At 40.9% G+C, this 19,060-nt stretch overlaps 1 protein-coding gene across 1 annotated transcript in view; it reads right to left on the bottom strand.

Moving 5' to 3' along the window:
- The window catches only part of PYGL (glycogen phosphorylase L), a 51,962-nt gene that overhangs the window by 24,273 nt on the left and 8,629 nt on the right, over positions 1-19,060 (bottom strand). Inside the window, exons 4-8 of the mRNA XM_059057161.2 lie at positions 16,527-16,630; positions 8,734-8,865; positions 5,488-5,599; positions 5,071-5,153; positions 280-423 (exon numbers count right to left, since the gene is read on the bottom strand). Coding sequence (XP_058913144.1) covers positions 280-423; positions 5,071-5,153; positions 5,488-5,599; positions 8,734-8,865; positions 16,527-16,630 — 575 coding nt within the window. The remainder of the gene's footprint in view (positions 1-279; positions 424-5,070; positions 5,154-5,487; positions 5,600-8,733; positions 8,866-16,526; positions 16,631-19,060) is intronic.

Below are 19,060 nucleotides of genomic sequence, written 5' to 3'. Positions count from 1 at the left end.
ATTATTTTCCATTATAGGTAAATTTCCTGTGCTACACAGTAAATCTTTGTTGCTTATCTATTTTATGCATAGCAGTGTGTATCTGTTAATCCCATACTCCTACTTCGCCTCCCTCCACCCCCTTTGGTAACCACAAGCTTGTTTTCTATGTCTGTGGGTCTGTTTCTGATTGCTATATAGACACTCAGATTTTTTTTTAGCACGGAGACAGAGGAGTAAATCTGATGAAAGTCCTGATCCCCTCAGTTGTTTCCGCCTGCATTCAGGCTGAATACTCGCCTGATCTGGGAAGGCATCAAACGCAGTTCCGGCACTACTGCTGGACCCAAGCTTAGAGGCTTTGAAACGTCGGATGACATCTTGTAAGGTAGCAGCCACCACAAAGTACTCCTGCTTCAGTCTCAGCTCCTTCCCTTCAAAAAACTTCAAGCCAGAGAGACTGAGTGAGAGGGTTCACATTGCTAAGAGTGGCCAGAACGTGGGTGGCGCCCCCTCCACCAGGGGACTTTAAGGCTAAAGCCCATGGGATGTCTGGTGGAAGCTGGCAGGTTGAATGCCAAGCATCAGCCTCCTGAAACGCCACTAAAATGACAGTAAAGGGACTGAAAAAAGGCATACTGATAAAGGACGAAGGGAGTGGAGAGAAGACAACAGCAACAACTTTTCAGAAGCTGAAAAACAGATGGATAAATGGTAATTGAACCAGAAGACCCAGGAAAGCTGCATCCCGACCTGGTAGTGGAAAAAAGCCAAAGGAACAACCCAGTGTATACACTGAAGCTCCCAAAAGGCCCAGGAATTGTCAGCATTGGGTGCCTTCAGAAGTAGGGGTGAAGAGGGGGTAAAAGGTTAGTGGAGAGCCTAAGAAGCAGTTGGCCTCAGACCTCCTCTCCAGTTCCCTCAACTGGACAATCTCCTTTGCTAACTCAGGCAGAAGCTGGAGGTCTGTTCTCTGGAGACGGTATAACAGGGGCCTCTGGACTGGAGGGCAGCAGGTGAAGTCAGAGGCAGGGGTACCATCCCATACTAAAAATGGGGGAAGAGGCTCAGTGAAAGTTTATGTACTGAATGCTGATGCTTTCAGTCTTCATCTCCCAACTGAATTTGAGAACACAGGCAGCCAGTGTTAATTCCACCAGGAAAGAAGCTGCAAGCGTCTTCTCTAGGGAGTTCGACCAGCCCAGGAGGGAGGACCTAAAGACATAGACATGAGGAGCTCCACCAGGAAGTGGCCCTAGCAGGTCACAGGTGAGGGAAACCAAATAGATAAATCCCGAACAAGTGGACAGAGCTCCCCAAAACTTGTTGGTACCTTTCTCTTAAGTTTCAGTGGGCAGCTAAGGACCATTAGACATCTAAGAAGAACTTCTAAAAGATGTTAAAATAATAAAAGCCAACTTAGAGGTAACAGAGATTAGAGAAAAGAATGATTATAAGAATACTATCAGTATCCTCAGATAGATTAGATATTGTATTCAAGAAATAAGAATAAGATGCTTCAAGAAAATATCTAGAGCATAAAAAGATTACTTGGAAATTAAAACATGACAGCCAAAGTGAAAAACCCAGTAGAAAGATTGGAAGAGAGAGTTGTGATTGCCCAAAACGTGAGCAAGAAGACAAAGAGATGATAAACAAAAGCAAAAAGGTAAGAAGACTAAAGAACCAGTTGAGGATGTTTAACAATTCCAGACCATTTCTCAGAGAGCTGCAGTCCTATGTCCCCAGACTGAAATGGTACCCAGGCATGATAAGTGAAAGCAGACTTACACCAAAGCACATGCCCCAAAACTTTTAGTACATTTTAGTACACTCGGAGAGAGGGGGTTTGGAGAGGGACAGAGGGAGGGGGAGGGAGACTAGAAGCTTTCAAAGGGGGAAAAACACAGAATTCAAACAAAAGATCAGGAATTCAATTGCACTGTACTTTTCGGCAACACCAAAAACTAGGAGATTAAAAAATTCAGTATCCAGGCAAACTACCAATGAGAGGGTAAAAATAAAGACATTTTCCAACATGCAAGGTCTCAGAAAACTTGACCTCACTTGCGTCCTTTTCTAGGAAGCCCCAGGCATCTGTACTACCCAAACAAGGAAGCAAACCAAGACGTGGGATCCTGGAAACAAATGACCCCAGAGAGTATATGAGCACAGACGTCCTCAGAACAATGGGAAAAGTAGATCCCAGGATGACAGTGGAGCAGCCAACCAGAAGAGATCCAGAAGAGACTTCAAAAAGACTGAGTCAACAGAATACCTAAGGTGTTTGAATATATTGAGAGGAAATTTCTACGACTGGGGTAGAGTGTAGAATAAATTAGGGAAAAGTACTCAGAAAACCAAGCAAACAAACAAAACAATGATTAACTCCAATAAAGGAGAACATTTTAAGGAAAGTAAAAATAATCATGAGATGATGACATGTATGTGCACAGATTAGCTGTCTGTAGCACTGACAGCGTCGTAATAATGTAAACACTAGCTGAAGAGCTAGTGCAAATCACCATGTAATTATGTTGAGAGACTGGGCACAGAAAATGTGTTTTTGTGGTGGGGGTGGAAGTCTATGGGAGGAAGGGAGCTAAATTCTCATCTTCAGTAGCAGGGAGTCAATATTGTAAAAAGAGGAAATCACAAAGCAGCAGTAACAGCATGTTGTTAGAAATATGGAGGTAAGTATCCAGAAAATCAATTCAAAGCAAGGGGATGTAGTTGCTTTGGGGAAGTGGGAAATAGGAGACTGATTTTATAGTAAGCTTTAGAGAGCTGCTTTTCTCTTTAAACTATGTGCAGGTACAACTTTGATAAAAGTTTAAAAACCAAAATAAAAATTTAAAGTCGTTAATAGGAAACTGTATGGATTGATACTACCAATGGGAATTTATAGGTGGTAGAATTTGGAATTTCTTTTTTACTTGGTAGTTCTTTATATTGCTTATATTTCTTTTTCTAGTAGCATGTTTCATGGTAAAATGAAATCACTTTTATAATGATTTCAATAATGATTTCAATAATGAAATCATTATTCTAAAAAAAGCACATGAATCCATCCACAATGAATTTAAATGTTTATTGAGTTAGGGAATTTTAATGTGCTAGAAATAAAATGATTAATTAAACAGTCACTGACCTCAGTTAAGTTCAAACTACTGGGGAGAGACAGATGTATAATCAAGGCTTGAAATAAAACACGACAGTTTTAAAAAACATTTATGTTGTATTTAAGTGTATACACAGTACTTTGGGAACCTGAATACTCAGGTGATTTCTTTATCTGAGCCCTGAAAGGTTAAGTAGGAATTTGAGGTGAGCGCAGAGGGCCCGAGTATTCCCTGCAGGCAGAGGAAACCTGGGCAAAGCATGGAGGTGAGAAAGAACAGGGCAAATAATCCTCTACAGCTGGGACCTATTGCTAGGGCAAGATCACGGAGGATGTGTCAGAGAACTGATGACCATATAGATGAAGATACACCTGTACTTCTCTTAGGGGTAAGCAAAATACTTAAAGAATTTTAAGCAAGGAAAAATCTCATTAGTGGCAGAGTGAGGACAGGGGGCAAGCCTCTTGGAAGACAGACTAATAGGGCTATGGCCAAGTTGGTGAGAGGGAATGAGTCTGTTCTTGTGGTTACAGTACGAAAAAGATTTATCAACTTCTACTTAAAAACAAGCATAACCCTGAGAGCTACTTTTTTTGCCCAATGAATTTAGTCAACTTTGCACCCCATGCTAACCTAGTATGTGTTATCAATTGTTGTGGATGATTATTTCCAAGTAAAGTTAGGTTTGGGCTCTACTGAAGATAGGAGGATGAATTTCAAGCCCCTTCTAGTTAAACAATCCTGCAGGCTTGGGTTTGGCTAGGCAATGTGGCCTCAGTCTTGGAAGGATTCTTACTTTAATTGACCTTGAAATAGAACCGTCTTTTTGTCTTTTTTTTGCGGTACGCGGGCCTCTCACTGCTGTGGCCTCTCCCGTTGCGGAGCACAGGCTCCGGACGCGCAGGCCCAGCGGCCATGGCTCACAGGTCCAGCCGCTCCGCGGCATGTGGGATTTTCCCGGACCGGGGCACGAACCCATGTCCCCTGCATCGGCAGGCGGATTCTCAACCACTGAGCCACCAGGGAAGCCCCAGAACAGTCTTTTGCTTTTGTGTTACAGATTTCTTTTAAGGTACTGAAGTCACGTTGTTTCTCCCAAAGGAAAAATAACATATACCATTAAGTTCCTAAAAATGCTGCAGCAAATCCACTTAATCCTCCTTGGAGATGGGTTTAACACTAAGTGGACATCTGGTCTTAGGATCATTTATGTCCTAGTTCCCAAGATCCTTGTTTTGTGACATCTTTGTGGAGCAGAGTACTAGTTTGGTTGCTTTTGAGATTATTATTTTTTTAAAAGAATCATTATAGCATCCAGAAAATTATTTTACTCATGGAGAAGTTAGAGCTAAGTATATTTAAACCCACTAAGAATCCATAACAGTCATCTGAGAACCAGTTCCAAGTGTTTTTTTTTTTTTAAAAAAAACTAAGTTATTTTTCGTGTAAACTTTGGAATGATCACCTATAAGAAAAAGTTTAATGAGATAAATAAGTGGCATAAGAAACAAGTGTCTGCTCCTGGGTCTATTCTGAGGTCCATGACCCCACCTTGCCTTGGGTCAGAGGAGACCCATGAGTGAGGGGAAGAGGACAGGCAAGACCACCTCCAGGGACTTCTGATGCTGTGGATGAAATTTCTGTTTGGAAACGAAGGAATGCTTCACCTGTACTGCACCTCATCTTTTATAGCCAGGTTTTGTTTTGAAATACATGTACAGAGCCTCCCAATTAGTGATGGGGTCACTAATCAAGGGCGAAACAGCAATTCTGATCTCATGAATTGTACAAATTCGTTTTCCTTACATGGGTGGGAGGGGAAATCTACACAATTCAGGAAGAGATATGGTGATTATTCCTCACTGAAGGAAAAAACCCAATATTAAGTATGTGCTTTATGGCTACTGAATAGATGCTTCTGAAATAAGCTGCTTCTGTTTCCACTGCGAAAGCAAGCTTGATCACTCACATTATCATTGGGATAGAGGACCCGGGAGATGTTCTCGGCCAGATTCCGGTCCAGCACAGCCTGAATGTAGTCTCCAACGTTAACTGAGGGAAATGTTAGAAAAATGAATAAACAGATGAGCCAGCCACTGTTTTCAGAAGCCCCCTGATCTCACCTGATGCTTGTTGGGTACCATGTGGGATTCCTAAAATTCCTAAAAATCCAAAAAGATTTCAGCAAACCTTCATGCTGTGATTCACAAGACAGTCTAAGAGGGCTAGACTGAAGAACTGCTTTAACCATGTGCTCCATACCTGCTCCATATAATGCTTTAGTCACTAAAGAGTTCGGATCAGAAACTCAGCGCAACTTGGCTCTAATCATGGGACAGAAAGATTAAAGATACACGTGAGGAAAGGGAGCCCACGCTGTACTCACAGTCTCTGAGGTTAAAGTCATTGGGTGCACGAGCGGACCAGAGGCGCATGGTGTTGACTGTGTTGTTCAGATATCCAGGCACCGGGGTGTCATATGGAAGAGCAAGGACCACCTGGGGGGTGAAACCAAAGCAGTTGCTCACTGTTTCCCACTTGGATGGAGGAGGTTGAACAGAGCTGGGAGACAGCAGCTGGAATTTGGTTCCTGGCTCCATCACCAACTCAAATTGTATGATCCCTAAACCAAGCTAAGGGTCCCAAGGCTGGAGGTGGTATTAGGGGCCATGTCGGCCCTCCTCCCACTTGGAACAATCTGGATGGCTGGAATGACCCAGACAGATGGTCCCAGATGGTTCTCCACATCATTTCCACGTTGACTTCCCTTTGTGTCCCTTGCCCTGATCTGGACACAGATCTTTCATGTTTCAAGATCAAGACACTGCTCTAAGAATAGCAAAATATGATGTGCAAAGTGGTAAATGTGAATCTGTACCCATTAAAAAACAGTAATCAAGATAAGCTTCAGTAGGTTATTCAATGATCTGATTTCAAATATGGTGAAAATTAGCAGAATAGGAAATTTATGCAGATACATATTACATATGATGTTTAAAATGCTATGCTAGATTTTTCAAAGTTGCACGAAGAAGAGTTATTTTAGTGATCTAACAAATAAGCTGATAATTAGCTGAGATGTGTCTAAGAGGTGAGCTTTGGAAAATTTAGCTCAATATTTGTGACAGTCATGGAAATAGAGAAGAACAGGAAGATGAAGCATGTTTCACGTGAATTTAAAATTTATGTGGGAGAAGACAATTTTCTATTCCCTGCTTCATTAGAATCAAGCTCTAAGGAAGGGGAATGACAGATTGATTGAATTGGAGGATGCTAGAGATCATCTAGTGCAACTTAAGGCATTTTGGATATGAGGGGAATGAAGCTGAGAGAGAAGTGACTTACCCAAGGTCATAGTCAGTGGTAGTGTTGAAACCCAATTTAATTTGGGTCTGCTGAATTATGAAGGAATGAAACACTCTAGCCTATATCAATCAGTCACATACATTCAGTCATGCTTTCATGAACATCATAACCACAGAGTAATAAATCACATTTATTTGAATATCTTTTACTAGGAAATAAAGATCTCTGGAGTTCTAAGAGCAAGTTGTGGTCAATCAGAAGTCATTTACAGAGTGGGACTCTGAGTCTGGGTTCAAACATGACTTGTCCTTCTGACCCTTGAAGCATAACTGAGGCAGCTGGGGAAGCACATGGCTTGGAGGTCCCTTTAGAGAACTTCAAGGAGAAGTTGCCACCTCAGAGCTCACACGAGGCTGTGCTTTCTTTGGGATGCTCCCATCGTGGTGGCAGCATGAGAGCCAGGTCTCCCCTCATGAGCAATGTCCCATCAGCCTGGGCACTTGTTCAGAGATGCACTGCAGTGTGAGGCTTCCTGAGAATCCTTCGTTCCCACTCTCCCTTCACAGGTGTCACACCTGCGTTGCAGTCTGAAAGACTTCCCCCCATCCTCCTGTTCCCTCTCCCTTTATCTTTCACAGGCATTTCTGCAATAGATCACTCGTACTTCTAATTCTCCCTTCTGTCTGCTTCCCAGAGGACCTGAACTGACACACGAAATGAAACAAATAACTCAGTTTACTTGAAGCCTTCATAGCAGGCATACATGAGGTGTGACCTCAAGCTCTCTGACCTCACTAGCTACAAATCTGGGGCTGATAAGGCAGTGGCGTCAATCCATAAAATTCTGCACAGGTTGGGCGAGCTCACCCTTTATTACATGTGCCCCATAAACTTGCCTTTGTGGGCACAGAAAAACACACTCTCCCTAATTGAATTTCTGGATATATTATGAAAATATCTAGAGGTGCTTTGTAAATATATCATCAGGTCATCATAAGGTCATCAGTGGGACCTACGAAGTAAACAGAACGTTTCCAGCATTGGGTGTATAACCTGTGTACGTTTAAACAGATCAGAAGCCACTGGAAGTTTGAGACACCAAATACTTGCTAGATTAATACCCAAAACATGTGAGAATTCTTTAGGCATATTAACAATTGATTTGTTGCAGTTCTTCTGATCATATGTGTAATCAACTGCAACTTTGTTGTGGTCTATTGTTTAACCAAAATAAAAGGGGGGGTGGATAGAGGGAAACACCTTGAAATTACAGTATTAGTTTATTCCTTATTATATATAATGACCTATTTTAGCTTCTAATCCATTATTTCATATGCTGAATAAATCATGTTCAGATGGGAAAAACTTCAAAAGAAGTCTTTCTTTTGTGAACTGTGAATAGCCTTGCATGGATTAGCAGAATAAAGCATCAGCTTAAAAGTCCACTATAACATGGGTCTAGAGTCCACAAACCAACTGAATTTAGCATTACAATACTGAATTTTGTTCCTGATTTTGCTATATAAGAACAGCATCTCCTTGGTCTTTACCAAGCTTTAAGCTTTTAAAGTGGCCAGTGAGACATCTTTTCTGGCGTAAGGTTATATTTACTAAACAAATATCTCAAGTGGAGCCTCCAGTGATTGGACAGTGCAATCCAGTAGTTCTTAGGGGTTATTTATCAGGAGGTATGAAGACAGCAAAGCAGAAACCACCACTAGAGGACCTGAAAAGTAAATTGTTCAGTAGCAGGGTAACCCTCTAATCTGGTGGCAGGATAAATACACGGCCATGAATTAAGTACACTTGGATTGACACCAGCATTATTTCTCTAGAAGTGATTTGGCACACAGTAACAGAGTGCATTTTGCAATATTTTGCATTGTTTTTCTTGACTCTGTAATGAAGAAGAACTTTGGTAATCCTTTGAATAAATACTTCACTTTAAAAATATTTACCCCTTAGAATTTACAAGTCAATGTACATATGGCAGTGGGGTGAGGAATGACATTTAACTTTATTCAATCTTGGTTTCAACAGCTTTATATAAAACTGGAGAGCTAAGCATGCTGGGATTATAGAATTGATTAATCTCTTATAAACCAGATGACAAAATGACCCTGGTAAGTCTTGGGGAAGTCACTTCTCTCTTGGCCTCAGCTCCCTGGTCTCCAAAATGAGTGGGTTCCACTAAGAGAAGTAACAGATTTATTTATAAAAATATACTCTATTATTCAATATACAACACACTATACTCAACACCATATACACGTCGTACACTGTGCCATCCTCTATACAATGCTCAGCGCGAGGGCTCTCAGAATACCTGCGTGTTGATCCACTTGGTTCCGGCCTCTGTGTGCTCTACTTTCCCGTAGAAGTGAACAGGCAGCATGAACTCGGGGCGGGCCTTCTCCCAGGGGTTTCCATGCCTAAGCCAGTCATCTGCCTCTTCTATCTGCAAAAAGGACATGGCTTAGAATTTGTTTTTCAGGAGCGGTGGACCTAGCCCTTCAATTATATCAAATTAAAAATATTTTGGGGGACTTCCCTGGTGGCGCGGTGGTTAAGAATCCGCCTGCCAATTCAGGGGACACAGGTTCAGTCCCTGGTCCAAGAAGATCCCACCTGCCTCGGAGCAACTAAGCCCGTGCGCCACGGCTACTGAGCCTGCGCTATAGAGCCCGTGAGCCACAGCTACTGAGCCCACGTGCCACAAATACTGAGCCTGCGCTCTAGAGCCCGTGAGCCGCAACCACGGAAGCCCACGCGCCTAGAGCCCGTGCTCTGCAACCAGAGAAGCCACCGCAATGAGAAGCCCGCGCACCGCAATGAAGAGTAGCCCCTACTCACCACAACTAGAGGAAGCCCGCGTGCAGCAACAAAGACCCAACATAGCCAAATAAATAAATAAATAAATATATATATTTTTGACTGAAACAACTCAAGAATACTGTTTCGGCAAGAAAGATGTTGGTTCTGTCAATCTTAATTCATCTTTGTTATTGTCGTACAGCCTAAATCAACAACAATACTGGCTAGTATTGCTCTAAATGTTTTATACATACTATTGCATTTAATCCTCATAGCAACACTATAGGAGGGAGCTATGGCTTCTCCCTTTGTTAAGGAAATTGTAACTTGCTCAAAGTTGCACGGATAGTAAATGATACAGGTAAGATTTGATGGTAGGTCTGTGGGTTCTAAAGCCTGTGTCTTAACATCTGTGAATCCAATTATTTAGCTTGAGGGAAAGAGAGAGGCTTCCCAGGGATATTTATTGTTGGATACCTGGACCTGATGGGTCCTACATTATGGTTTCTGTCAAGAGCTTTGTGCCTTGAAAGCACAGAATCAGTTGAGAAAAACTACTCATAGAAAGCTCCCTTAATAAACTTATTTCAGTATAGGTACGGAACACTATTATTTTGTTTCATTTTTTAATTTGAAGTATAGTTGATTTACAATATTGTGTTCATTTCAGGTGTACAGCATAGTGTTTCAGTATTTTTGCAGATTATATTCCATTATAGGTTATTATAAGATAATAGGTATAATTTCCTGTGTTATACTGTATATCCTTGTTGCTTATCTATTTTATACATAGTAGTTTGTTAATACCATACCCCTAATTTGTCCTCCCCCCGTTCCTTCTCCCCTTTGGTAACCACAAATTTTTTTTCTATATCTGTGAGTCTGTTTCTGTTCTGCATATGCATTCATTTGTATTATTTTTTAGATTCCACATATAAGTGATAACATATAGTATTTGTCTTTCTGTGTGACTTATTTCACTAAGCATAATATTATCTAGGTCCATCCATGTTGCTGCAAGTGGCAGTATTTAATTCATTTTTTATTGATGAGTAATATTCCATTGCATATATATATACACCACATCTCCTTTATCCATTCATCTGTTGATGGGCACTTGGGTTGCTTCCATGCCTTGACAATTATAAACAGTGCTGCTATGAACACTGGGGTGCATGTATCTTTTTGAATTAGTGTTTTCATTTTTTCCAGATATATACCCAGGAATGGAATTGCTGGACCATATGGTAGTTCTATTTTTAGCTTTTTAAGGAACGTCCGTACTTATTTCCATAGTGAATGCACCAATTTACATTTCCATCAACAGAACACATTTTGTAGTCTTTGTTTAATTTAATCCTTAATGTAATTTTGATCTGATAATGAACAATTATTTATTATATTTTATTTATTTATTTGGTTGTGCCAGGTCTTAGTTGCAGCATGTGTGCTCCTTCGTTGTGGCCGGGGGGGCAGGGGGCTCCTTAGTTGCAGCTCGCCGGCTCCTTAGTTGCAGCATGCGAACTCTTAGTTGCAGCACGCATGTGGGATCTAGTTCCCTGACCAGGGCTGGAACCCGGGCCCCCTGTATTGGGAGCGTGGAGTCTTAACTGCTGCGCCACCAGGGAAGTCCCATGAACTATTATTTCTAATTCGTTTCGAAAATGACATATACTAAAATGTAAGGAATTTATTTTATTGACAATTACAACATTTTCCCATGTACTTATATCAATTTATAACAAAATATTTCTCATAAAATTTTTAAAATCTAATTTGTATTTAGGGTATCCTGGACATCAAATGCATTTTGTTTTCTATAAAGAAACAAATAAAAATGCCAAAACAAGAACAAAAGACACATGGTGGGGTGGGGGTTGCATTTTTAAAGTAAAGATATTATGAGTGAAACCTTTAAAATATTCAATATATATTAAAAAATGCAGTCGTGTTCTGGCAAGAAGGGAGGGGTAAGGTTTTTAGTACAAATCTCCCTTGTCAATGAGATTACCCCCAATATGGTTATTTTACCTACCTGATTCCTCATCCTTCCCTCTTAGAAAACTCAGCTTTAGTTAAAAAAGATATTCATGATGAATTATGACACAATGCTGGATGCTTCATGATCACCTACGTATGAGTTCAGTGTCTGCCCCAGGCACAGTGTGGAGAGAGGCAAACAAACATAGCTATATTTTGAGATATTAGACAAAACATTAATGTCAACAGCCAGACAAGCAAACACACAAACATTTATTCAAACATTGATCATATTGGGAATGCTAGTAAGCTGCCCATTAACAAGAGCTAGCAGCATCATGATGAATGAAAAAGGGACACACAGAAACAACATCTTTAGATAGAAGGTCTGGAATTAGAGAGCTGCAGGAGGATGTAGCAGATGCAGGACGAAGCCTAGGGAAGGCCGGACCTAGATGTGAGCTAATCAGTACAATGCACCTTGTTAAAATGCAGAGTCTCAGGCAGTCTGGGGAGGGGTCTTAAATTTTGCATTTAAAAATTTGCATCTTAACATGTAGCCAGCGGGTACACAGTGCAGCCGGGAGCTACATGGCGATACAAAGTCAGGAACTGTAATTCAGAATTGAGGCTTTGGCTATCCCATTCATAAAGAGAACAAAAAATACAATTAAAATTTAACAAGGAAAGGATTGAATTTTATCAGTTGATAAGAAATTGGTTAAGTTAGAGTCCTCTAGCTCATGTTAATAACTAGAAACTCTATGGAAAATAAATGAGGATATGCACAAAGATCAAACATCCTGACTTAAAAAACACTTCACGCTGCACTTAGGCAAGGGCAGGTTCTGGGTTTCAAATACTGGTCAATGTGAACACACAATGCTTCCTGTAACAGGAAAGAACCTAACGGCCTATTTGCCTCATTTCAGCACTCAGGACTGTTGTAATATACACCTTAAGTTTTTACACGAACTAGGAGGATGGCGAAGCAGAAACAGCATTCCTCTCAAAAATCATGTGCACAGGTGAGCTGACAACATATTTTCTGCTGAAAAATGCAGCAGAAGTAGACTCTTCTCCCCTTAAGCAGCATGAAATCCCCATAGAAGAGGCTGAACTCTGGGCTTCCCACCACTGGCCCCTCCTGGCCTCCTTTGCAAATCAGAAGCTGCATTTGCTCTTTTGAGGACACGCTGTTAAGTGACAAGGGACTAGTCAGCCAGTCACTCTCAATGTTGGTCTGATTTTTCCCTGCCAAATAATGGCTGGTTTTAATTTCACTGGGTTGACAAGTTCTGTCGGAAAATAGGACTCCTAGCTTCCTGTTCTTTATTGAGTCTCTTCCTGATTTTGGCAAGAAATCAGTCAACAGTTCCCTCAGTTATGCAAAGCTTGTTTTTAAGGTAAGTTGAACAATAGATATTTCATAAAAGCAAGCTGGTCTGAGCAGATCAGAAGAGAAAGAAAGAAATGCCTCCAGCCACCCCAACTCAATCCACAGAGGCTGCAGGATGGTGATCAACCTCCTTTCTATCTTGCTTTCTTCCAACAAATTAACAAACTGGTCTGTAAATGTAGATTTCCATGTAACCAGTGATCCCTGAGTGCACTAAGTTGCTGAGCCATATGAAGGGCAGGGGCCAGACGGGAGGAGAGCTTTCATTTATATCCAAGTGGGCTTTGTGGATCTGAACATCCCAGATGAAAAGGAGCTGAGACAAAGCAAGCAGGAGGCTGTGGCGTGAGGAGCAGTGTGCCTGCCTGGGTGGTGGTGGCAGTGGTGGTGTGTGTGTATTGGGGGGGATGCATGGCAGCTGGATCTGGGGTCTTCCTAGAGAGATTACTGGGTGGAATCTATTCCAGCCAGCATGGAAGCAGAGGTCAGCTCAGGACCTCTGTGAGTGACTGAATTCGAAGCAATGCTTTTCCCGTCAACTGTGGGAAGCGCGGGACATGAAGAAACAGTGAGCAAACATCAGGAGTTGTCAACAAACTTTGCTTTCTGATGGTACCAGTCATTGGTAAATGTTTCTGGGGAGCACCAAGGATTCAACAATGGCCAGGAGAAGCTTGCTGGGTAATGTGAACTGTGCACGGCTAGGTATAGCAGGGTTCTAAGAGAAAGAATGTTCCAGCAGACTGCTTGATTCAACCCTGAGATTTCTACTGTCAGCGTCTTTCCACTCAGAACTTTAGTGTGTGACTGTTCAACTTTAACTTGAGGCTGTCGCAACTGCCTTTCCCTCTCTTCCTCCCAGTGGCCAGTCATTTTCAGAGGACTATTCTGAGAAGGTTTCAGTGATCCCCGTTAGAGTTCGAGGTAAGTCAAGCATTTTAGCAATAAAATTCTTTTCCTTGGGGGGCGGGGTGGAGTTCACAAGGAACACTTTATTACTGCAAATCTTCCTTGAAGAGAGCCTTCAAAAACTGAAAGTCCATCAACCTTTAAAAATCCTCCTGGCTTGTGCAATTTTCATCAGTCTTCTCCATTGTTAGAGCAACCATGTAGCTGATGTGAGTAGAGCAGTGACCATGCCCCCAAAAGGCATTCTGCTTTCCTGGAAGATATTTTTTGTTTTTCATGGAAACGGTTTCTTTTTTATGTTTGCTTTTTAAAATCCCATCCCAGTGAACAATGGCTATGGTAGATAAAATTAGGTGTCCTTCTGACTCAGTTTCAGTTGTAATGAAAGGATGATGTAGTAAAGCTAGCTTTGGAGACTAGCAAAAGCCACTTGGTCTCTCTTTTTCCTTTAAGGACACTAGAATGTATACTTCTTGGGTCTTACAGGAGAGAAGGAATGGTTTCCTGAAATAAGGCCATTTAAAAGTAGCAAAGGTCATACATGGGATTAATAAAGAGTGACCTTTCATAAGACTTTGGGGAAAATGCACTTGAAAGACAATTTTTTGAGATTGATCTGCTGAGTTAAAAAAAATCTTTCACAGAAAAGAAATAAAATCCTTAAACATTCTGGGGTATAATGAGTACCATACAGGATACAAAGGACTGAGAATGGATACCATGTATCGCTTGGTCAGGTTGTGTTAAAATCTTGGTCCTACTGGAAATGCCTGCCAAGATAGGCTTCTCACCATGTAGCCCTAGATTACTTCACTGTGGAAGGGAACCAATTATTTTGTTTTTATATCTTTTTATGATTATAAAATACACATTTCTCATGAAATATTGAGTCATGTAGGAGAACAAACAGAAGATAGTCAAAGTCACCCATAATCTTATCTCCCAGAGATAATTAATTACTGTTGAAGCTTTCACGTATTTTTTTTTTTCTAGCACTTTATCTTTTTGGTTTCCTTTGGATACATCATACTATCCAAATGATCCTATACCTCCTTTTTTCAACTATCATAAACAATTTCCCATTTCATTATAATTAATTAAAAACATGATATTAACAGTTATATTAATATCTTATTATATACCACAATTTGAAAAATTATCCTCCTTTTATTAAGCCAAATTAACATTTCATTGAGTGCCTATTTGTGCAACAGACATTTTACATATTTTCATAGTTCTGAGAAGCTGGCATCTCCATTTTGCAGACAAGAAAAGTGAGGCTCAGGGAAGCTAGGTAACCTAATCAAGGCAACAAACTTCATAAGGGTAATGAGTTGCACTTAGGCCTCAAATTAGAAATTAGATCTCATATTAGGGCCCAATTTTTTTTCTACCCAATGCTGCCTCCTAATTGATTTAGGAGTAGCTAAAGATACACTGGTTCTTAACAAAATTTGGAAGTTTGTCTTTCAATATGTTCCCAATATTCTCCTCCTGGGACTTCCCTTGGTGCACTCTCTTATCATATCAAATATTTTAGTGCCCTCCTTCTTTGGCCCAGAGTGTCCAAACACTGAGGGAGGGGAAAGTGGATGGCAGGGACACTCAGCTTCTCATCCTTCCTCTCCCCTGGGATTAGCTCCAGCCTAGGTCCCCCAACCCAATGCCTGATCACGCTGACCTTGGACTGACTCTTGGGAGGGCTCAGAGAGCTCAGGCTTCTTGAAAATCCAGTATCTTTTTGTCAATGATGTGTGTGTATGAGACAAAGATAGGGAGAGAAAAAACCTAAATCACACTTAGCATCAGGGAAAACTGTCCATGCCAGGGCTGACTATAGTTCAAAGAGTTACCAAAGATAAAGAGAAACAAATACTTAAGAATCTAGTTTGGTTACATAAAAATAAAATGAGAGTTATTTGTATGATTCATTACTATTTGTGCAATTTTCTACAGAGCACTATAATTATACATATTAAATATGTGCCAGAGTTTTTTAATATAATAGTTAACAGGATTGCCTGCTTTCATCTTATAAAAAAAATTAGAACACTGAGCTTATATATCTTGTAAGATAGGCATGTTAAGGAGGGCAAGACTCTGAGTGTAGAAAAGAATACTGAATGTGGACCTGGAAATCTGGGGATATACAGCCTTATTTGCCAGCTGTGTGATCTGAGGTGACTTCACCTCTTAAGACCTTCAGTTTTCTCACCTACAAAAATGGTGACATGCTTCCTACTATCAAGAGTTATTGGGGGACTTCCCTGGTGGCACAGTGATTAAGAATACGTCTGCCAATGCAGGGGATATGGGTTCGAGCCCTGGTCGGGGAAGATCCCACATGCCACAGAGCAGCTAAGCCTGTGTGCTACAACTACTAAGCCTGCCCTCTAGAGCCCACGAGCCACAACTACTGAAGCCTGTGTGCCTAGAGCCCATGCTCCGCAACAAGAGAAGCCACTGCAATGAGAAGCCCACGCACCCCAACGAAGAGCAGCCCCCACTCACCGCAACTAGAGAAAGCCCATGCGCAGCAAAGAAAACCCAATGCAGCCAAAAATAAATAAATAATAATAAAAAAGACCCAACGCAGCCATAAATAAATAAATAACTTTATTTTAAAAAAAAAAAGAAAAAAAAGAGTTACTGGGGAAGATCATGAGCCAAAAGATGTGCTCCTCCATTTTATATGCTGCAGAGATAGGACATTGCACATTATAGCTAGTCCACATTCAGGCAATCAGTGATAAATATTTTCAGAGCACCCTTGTGAGTCTGGCACTGTACAAGATGCTACGGATCTGGTGGTGAATGATATTGGTGATACCGGCAGGCTCTCTGCCCTCAGGGAGCTTACACCTCAAAGTGGGAAGACTGAAGTATTCACTGATGTCAACCAAATGCCACAGAAAGTAGTAAAGCTCTATGTAAAGTGTCCATAAATTATAAATCATCCAGAACACCATGAAGACAAAGTACTTTAATGACAAAATTAAAAAATATGTCTCACATACCTGCCATCCATCTCGAAGCTTCTGATTGAAGATTCCATATTCATATCGGATGCCGTAGCCATAGGCTGCAAGTCCCAGAGTTGCCATGGAATCCAAGAAGCAGGCTAAATCAAACAGAGCACAGGCAAAAGGCAGAGTCGTCAAGGTTAGTCAAATTTTTGTCTTTCTCTAAAAAACATGGCAGCCACAAAACACTTCTCTATGAGAAACCATATTTGTGTCTTAAAGCACGGAGACTGCAGCACAGTGGGTATTAAGTTTTTAAAATAACATTTTTTCTAATTAGAAAATAAACTATAGAGAAGGTAGAAAATACAAACATGTATAAAGAAGAAAACAAACATTTATTATCTCACCATCCATAAATAACCACTGTGTTGGCATTTCATCTGAGAACAGGTAAGGAAGCTGGTCTACATTAGAAATATCCTTTATTATGTCTGTTCCTGCCACTGCCCTTTCTAGGGGAAGCTGTCTCCATGCCCCCCTGCTTGAAAAGACATGTATAATTTACATGTGACCCATCTGACTGACTAGCTGGGCATCTGGGGCAGACTCTCTTTCTGGCTAATGGAATTCCAGTGTGGTTCACATATCAGGTGGCCTTATGCTTCAGGGAGGCTGGACCAGGAACTGAATATTGACTAGTCTAAACTTCTAAGCTAATCAGAGTAATTTTATGTCCTTCACCAGCGTGGGTTTTGGCATGAGCATACAATGACATTCAATCCAATGAGAGGTGCTAGAAAGTCTGCCGGGTACAGTGAAAAATTTTCCTTACTGCTGCTGTCTTTTTTCCATGAAGGTCAAGTCAAAAGAACCATAGAGACCCAGAGTCCTGACAGAATTGTGCTGTGGAATAAATGAATCTTGGAGTGGCCAACCTCTGAAGTCCTCATTCTGTGATAATACATGTCCTTGTTGGCGGAACTAGCTTTTGCTAGGTTTTCTGTTTCTTCTAGCCAACGTCTTTAAATGACAGAGCACCTGAACTAGAGCAGCCAATCACCTGGCTGGGTAGGATCTATCTTGTGGTCAGGAGCAAGTTTAGGGGTTACGCTAAGCATATTGCCCCTCTCAAAAATCTGAACTGAGAAATATACAGTGAATGAGAAAATATAGGAGGATCTAAAACTGAAAAGAACATTGACAACTGTAGATCAAACAGGAAGAGACTGAGCTAGGTTCATGGTGGAGTCCTAAAACAGATCCACAAAGGCCAAGGGCCAAAACCTTCAAGTTACTGTAACATCACAAGGGTCTTCCAGTCCCTGTGGTCATGTGGCCTGGCTCTGTCCCAGTTCCTGCCCTCTCGGAGCTGTGGCGATTTGTCTTTTCCTGGGTCCTGATCAAATTATCCTTAGAGCCTCACTAGAATGGGGTCCCAGTTTTTCCAGTCTGGTAAGAGATGAGGTCATCTAGTGAGAATTACTCAGCCTCATTTACCCCTTCCCTGTCAGGCCCAGAGTGGGGTTAACCCTGCCAAAAGATAGGCTTGGGACTTTACATAAAAGGCAGGCAGGCTACCTTGTCAGTCTTAGATGAGCATGCCGTTGGCTCTGCTGGTCTTCCTATAGCTCCATGGAAAGCCTGCTAATTACCCGATGATTAACTTCTCAAGGTGGCCAAGTATGCCAAAGGCAGCGTTTTCTATGACTAACTGCAACGTTAAAACACATGGCCACTAATGTAGTAAGGAATAAACAATATGAAACACATGCAAATGGAGTTCTAGTCATTTGAAACTGTGTGTAAAATTAAGAGATTGTGGAATCATTTCTAAAAGAGAAGATGTAGATATTTATTTTTCATAGAGTACAATCTGATACATACATGTGTCGTCGTACATTCTATTATTAAATTTAAATTTCACAAGTAAATAATATAGTAACATCCTCTTTGTAAAAACAATTAAAATGTTACCGACAGGGCTAGCCTAGCATCCCTTTTGACTGCCGCCCCCAATTCTCCGCTCCTCTCTACAGAAGATCACAGGGAGCAGTTCAGTATTTCAAATTCCAGACTTTTTCTATGGATTTACATATATACATTCTCACATAAAATATTAATTTTTAAAAAACATAAATGGTATCACACTGTGTGGCTTTTAATGCAACTTGTTTCCTCTGCCCCCAGCCCCCCACCTCTTGGAGGTCTATGCAGGGAAGTACAAATAGTTCACTTTTAGGTTGACACATATTGTTCTGTAACATGCTGTTCCTCTACTTTTTTACCTATTCTATCAATGGACATTAGGTTATTTCTAAAATTTTGCTTTTACAAACAATACTGTAGCAATTTTTTTCACATGCCTCCTTGTGTACATGTTGGTGTATTTCTTTAGGGTAGATATCAGGAAGTAGAATTGCTTGGTGGTAAGGATGCATATTTTTAATTTAATGGCATTGGTATTATATTTTTAATGTTTTCCTCTATATTTGCGGAAAAATCATTTCCTGGATAAAGCAAAGAACTCAAACTTCATCCATACACAAAAAAATACTCATTAATTAAATCATACCAATAGTATAACA

Source organism: Kogia breviceps, chromosome 3, assembly GCF_026419965.1.
Source record: "Kogia breviceps isolate mKogBre1 chromosome 3, mKogBre1 haplotype 1, whole genome shotgun sequence".
In the NCBI taxonomy this organism is placed as follows: Eukaryota; Metazoa; Chordata; class Mammalia; order Artiodactyla; family Physeteridae; genus Kogia; species Kogia breviceps.
This window is presented reverse-complemented; position numbering and strand designations above follow the sequence as displayed.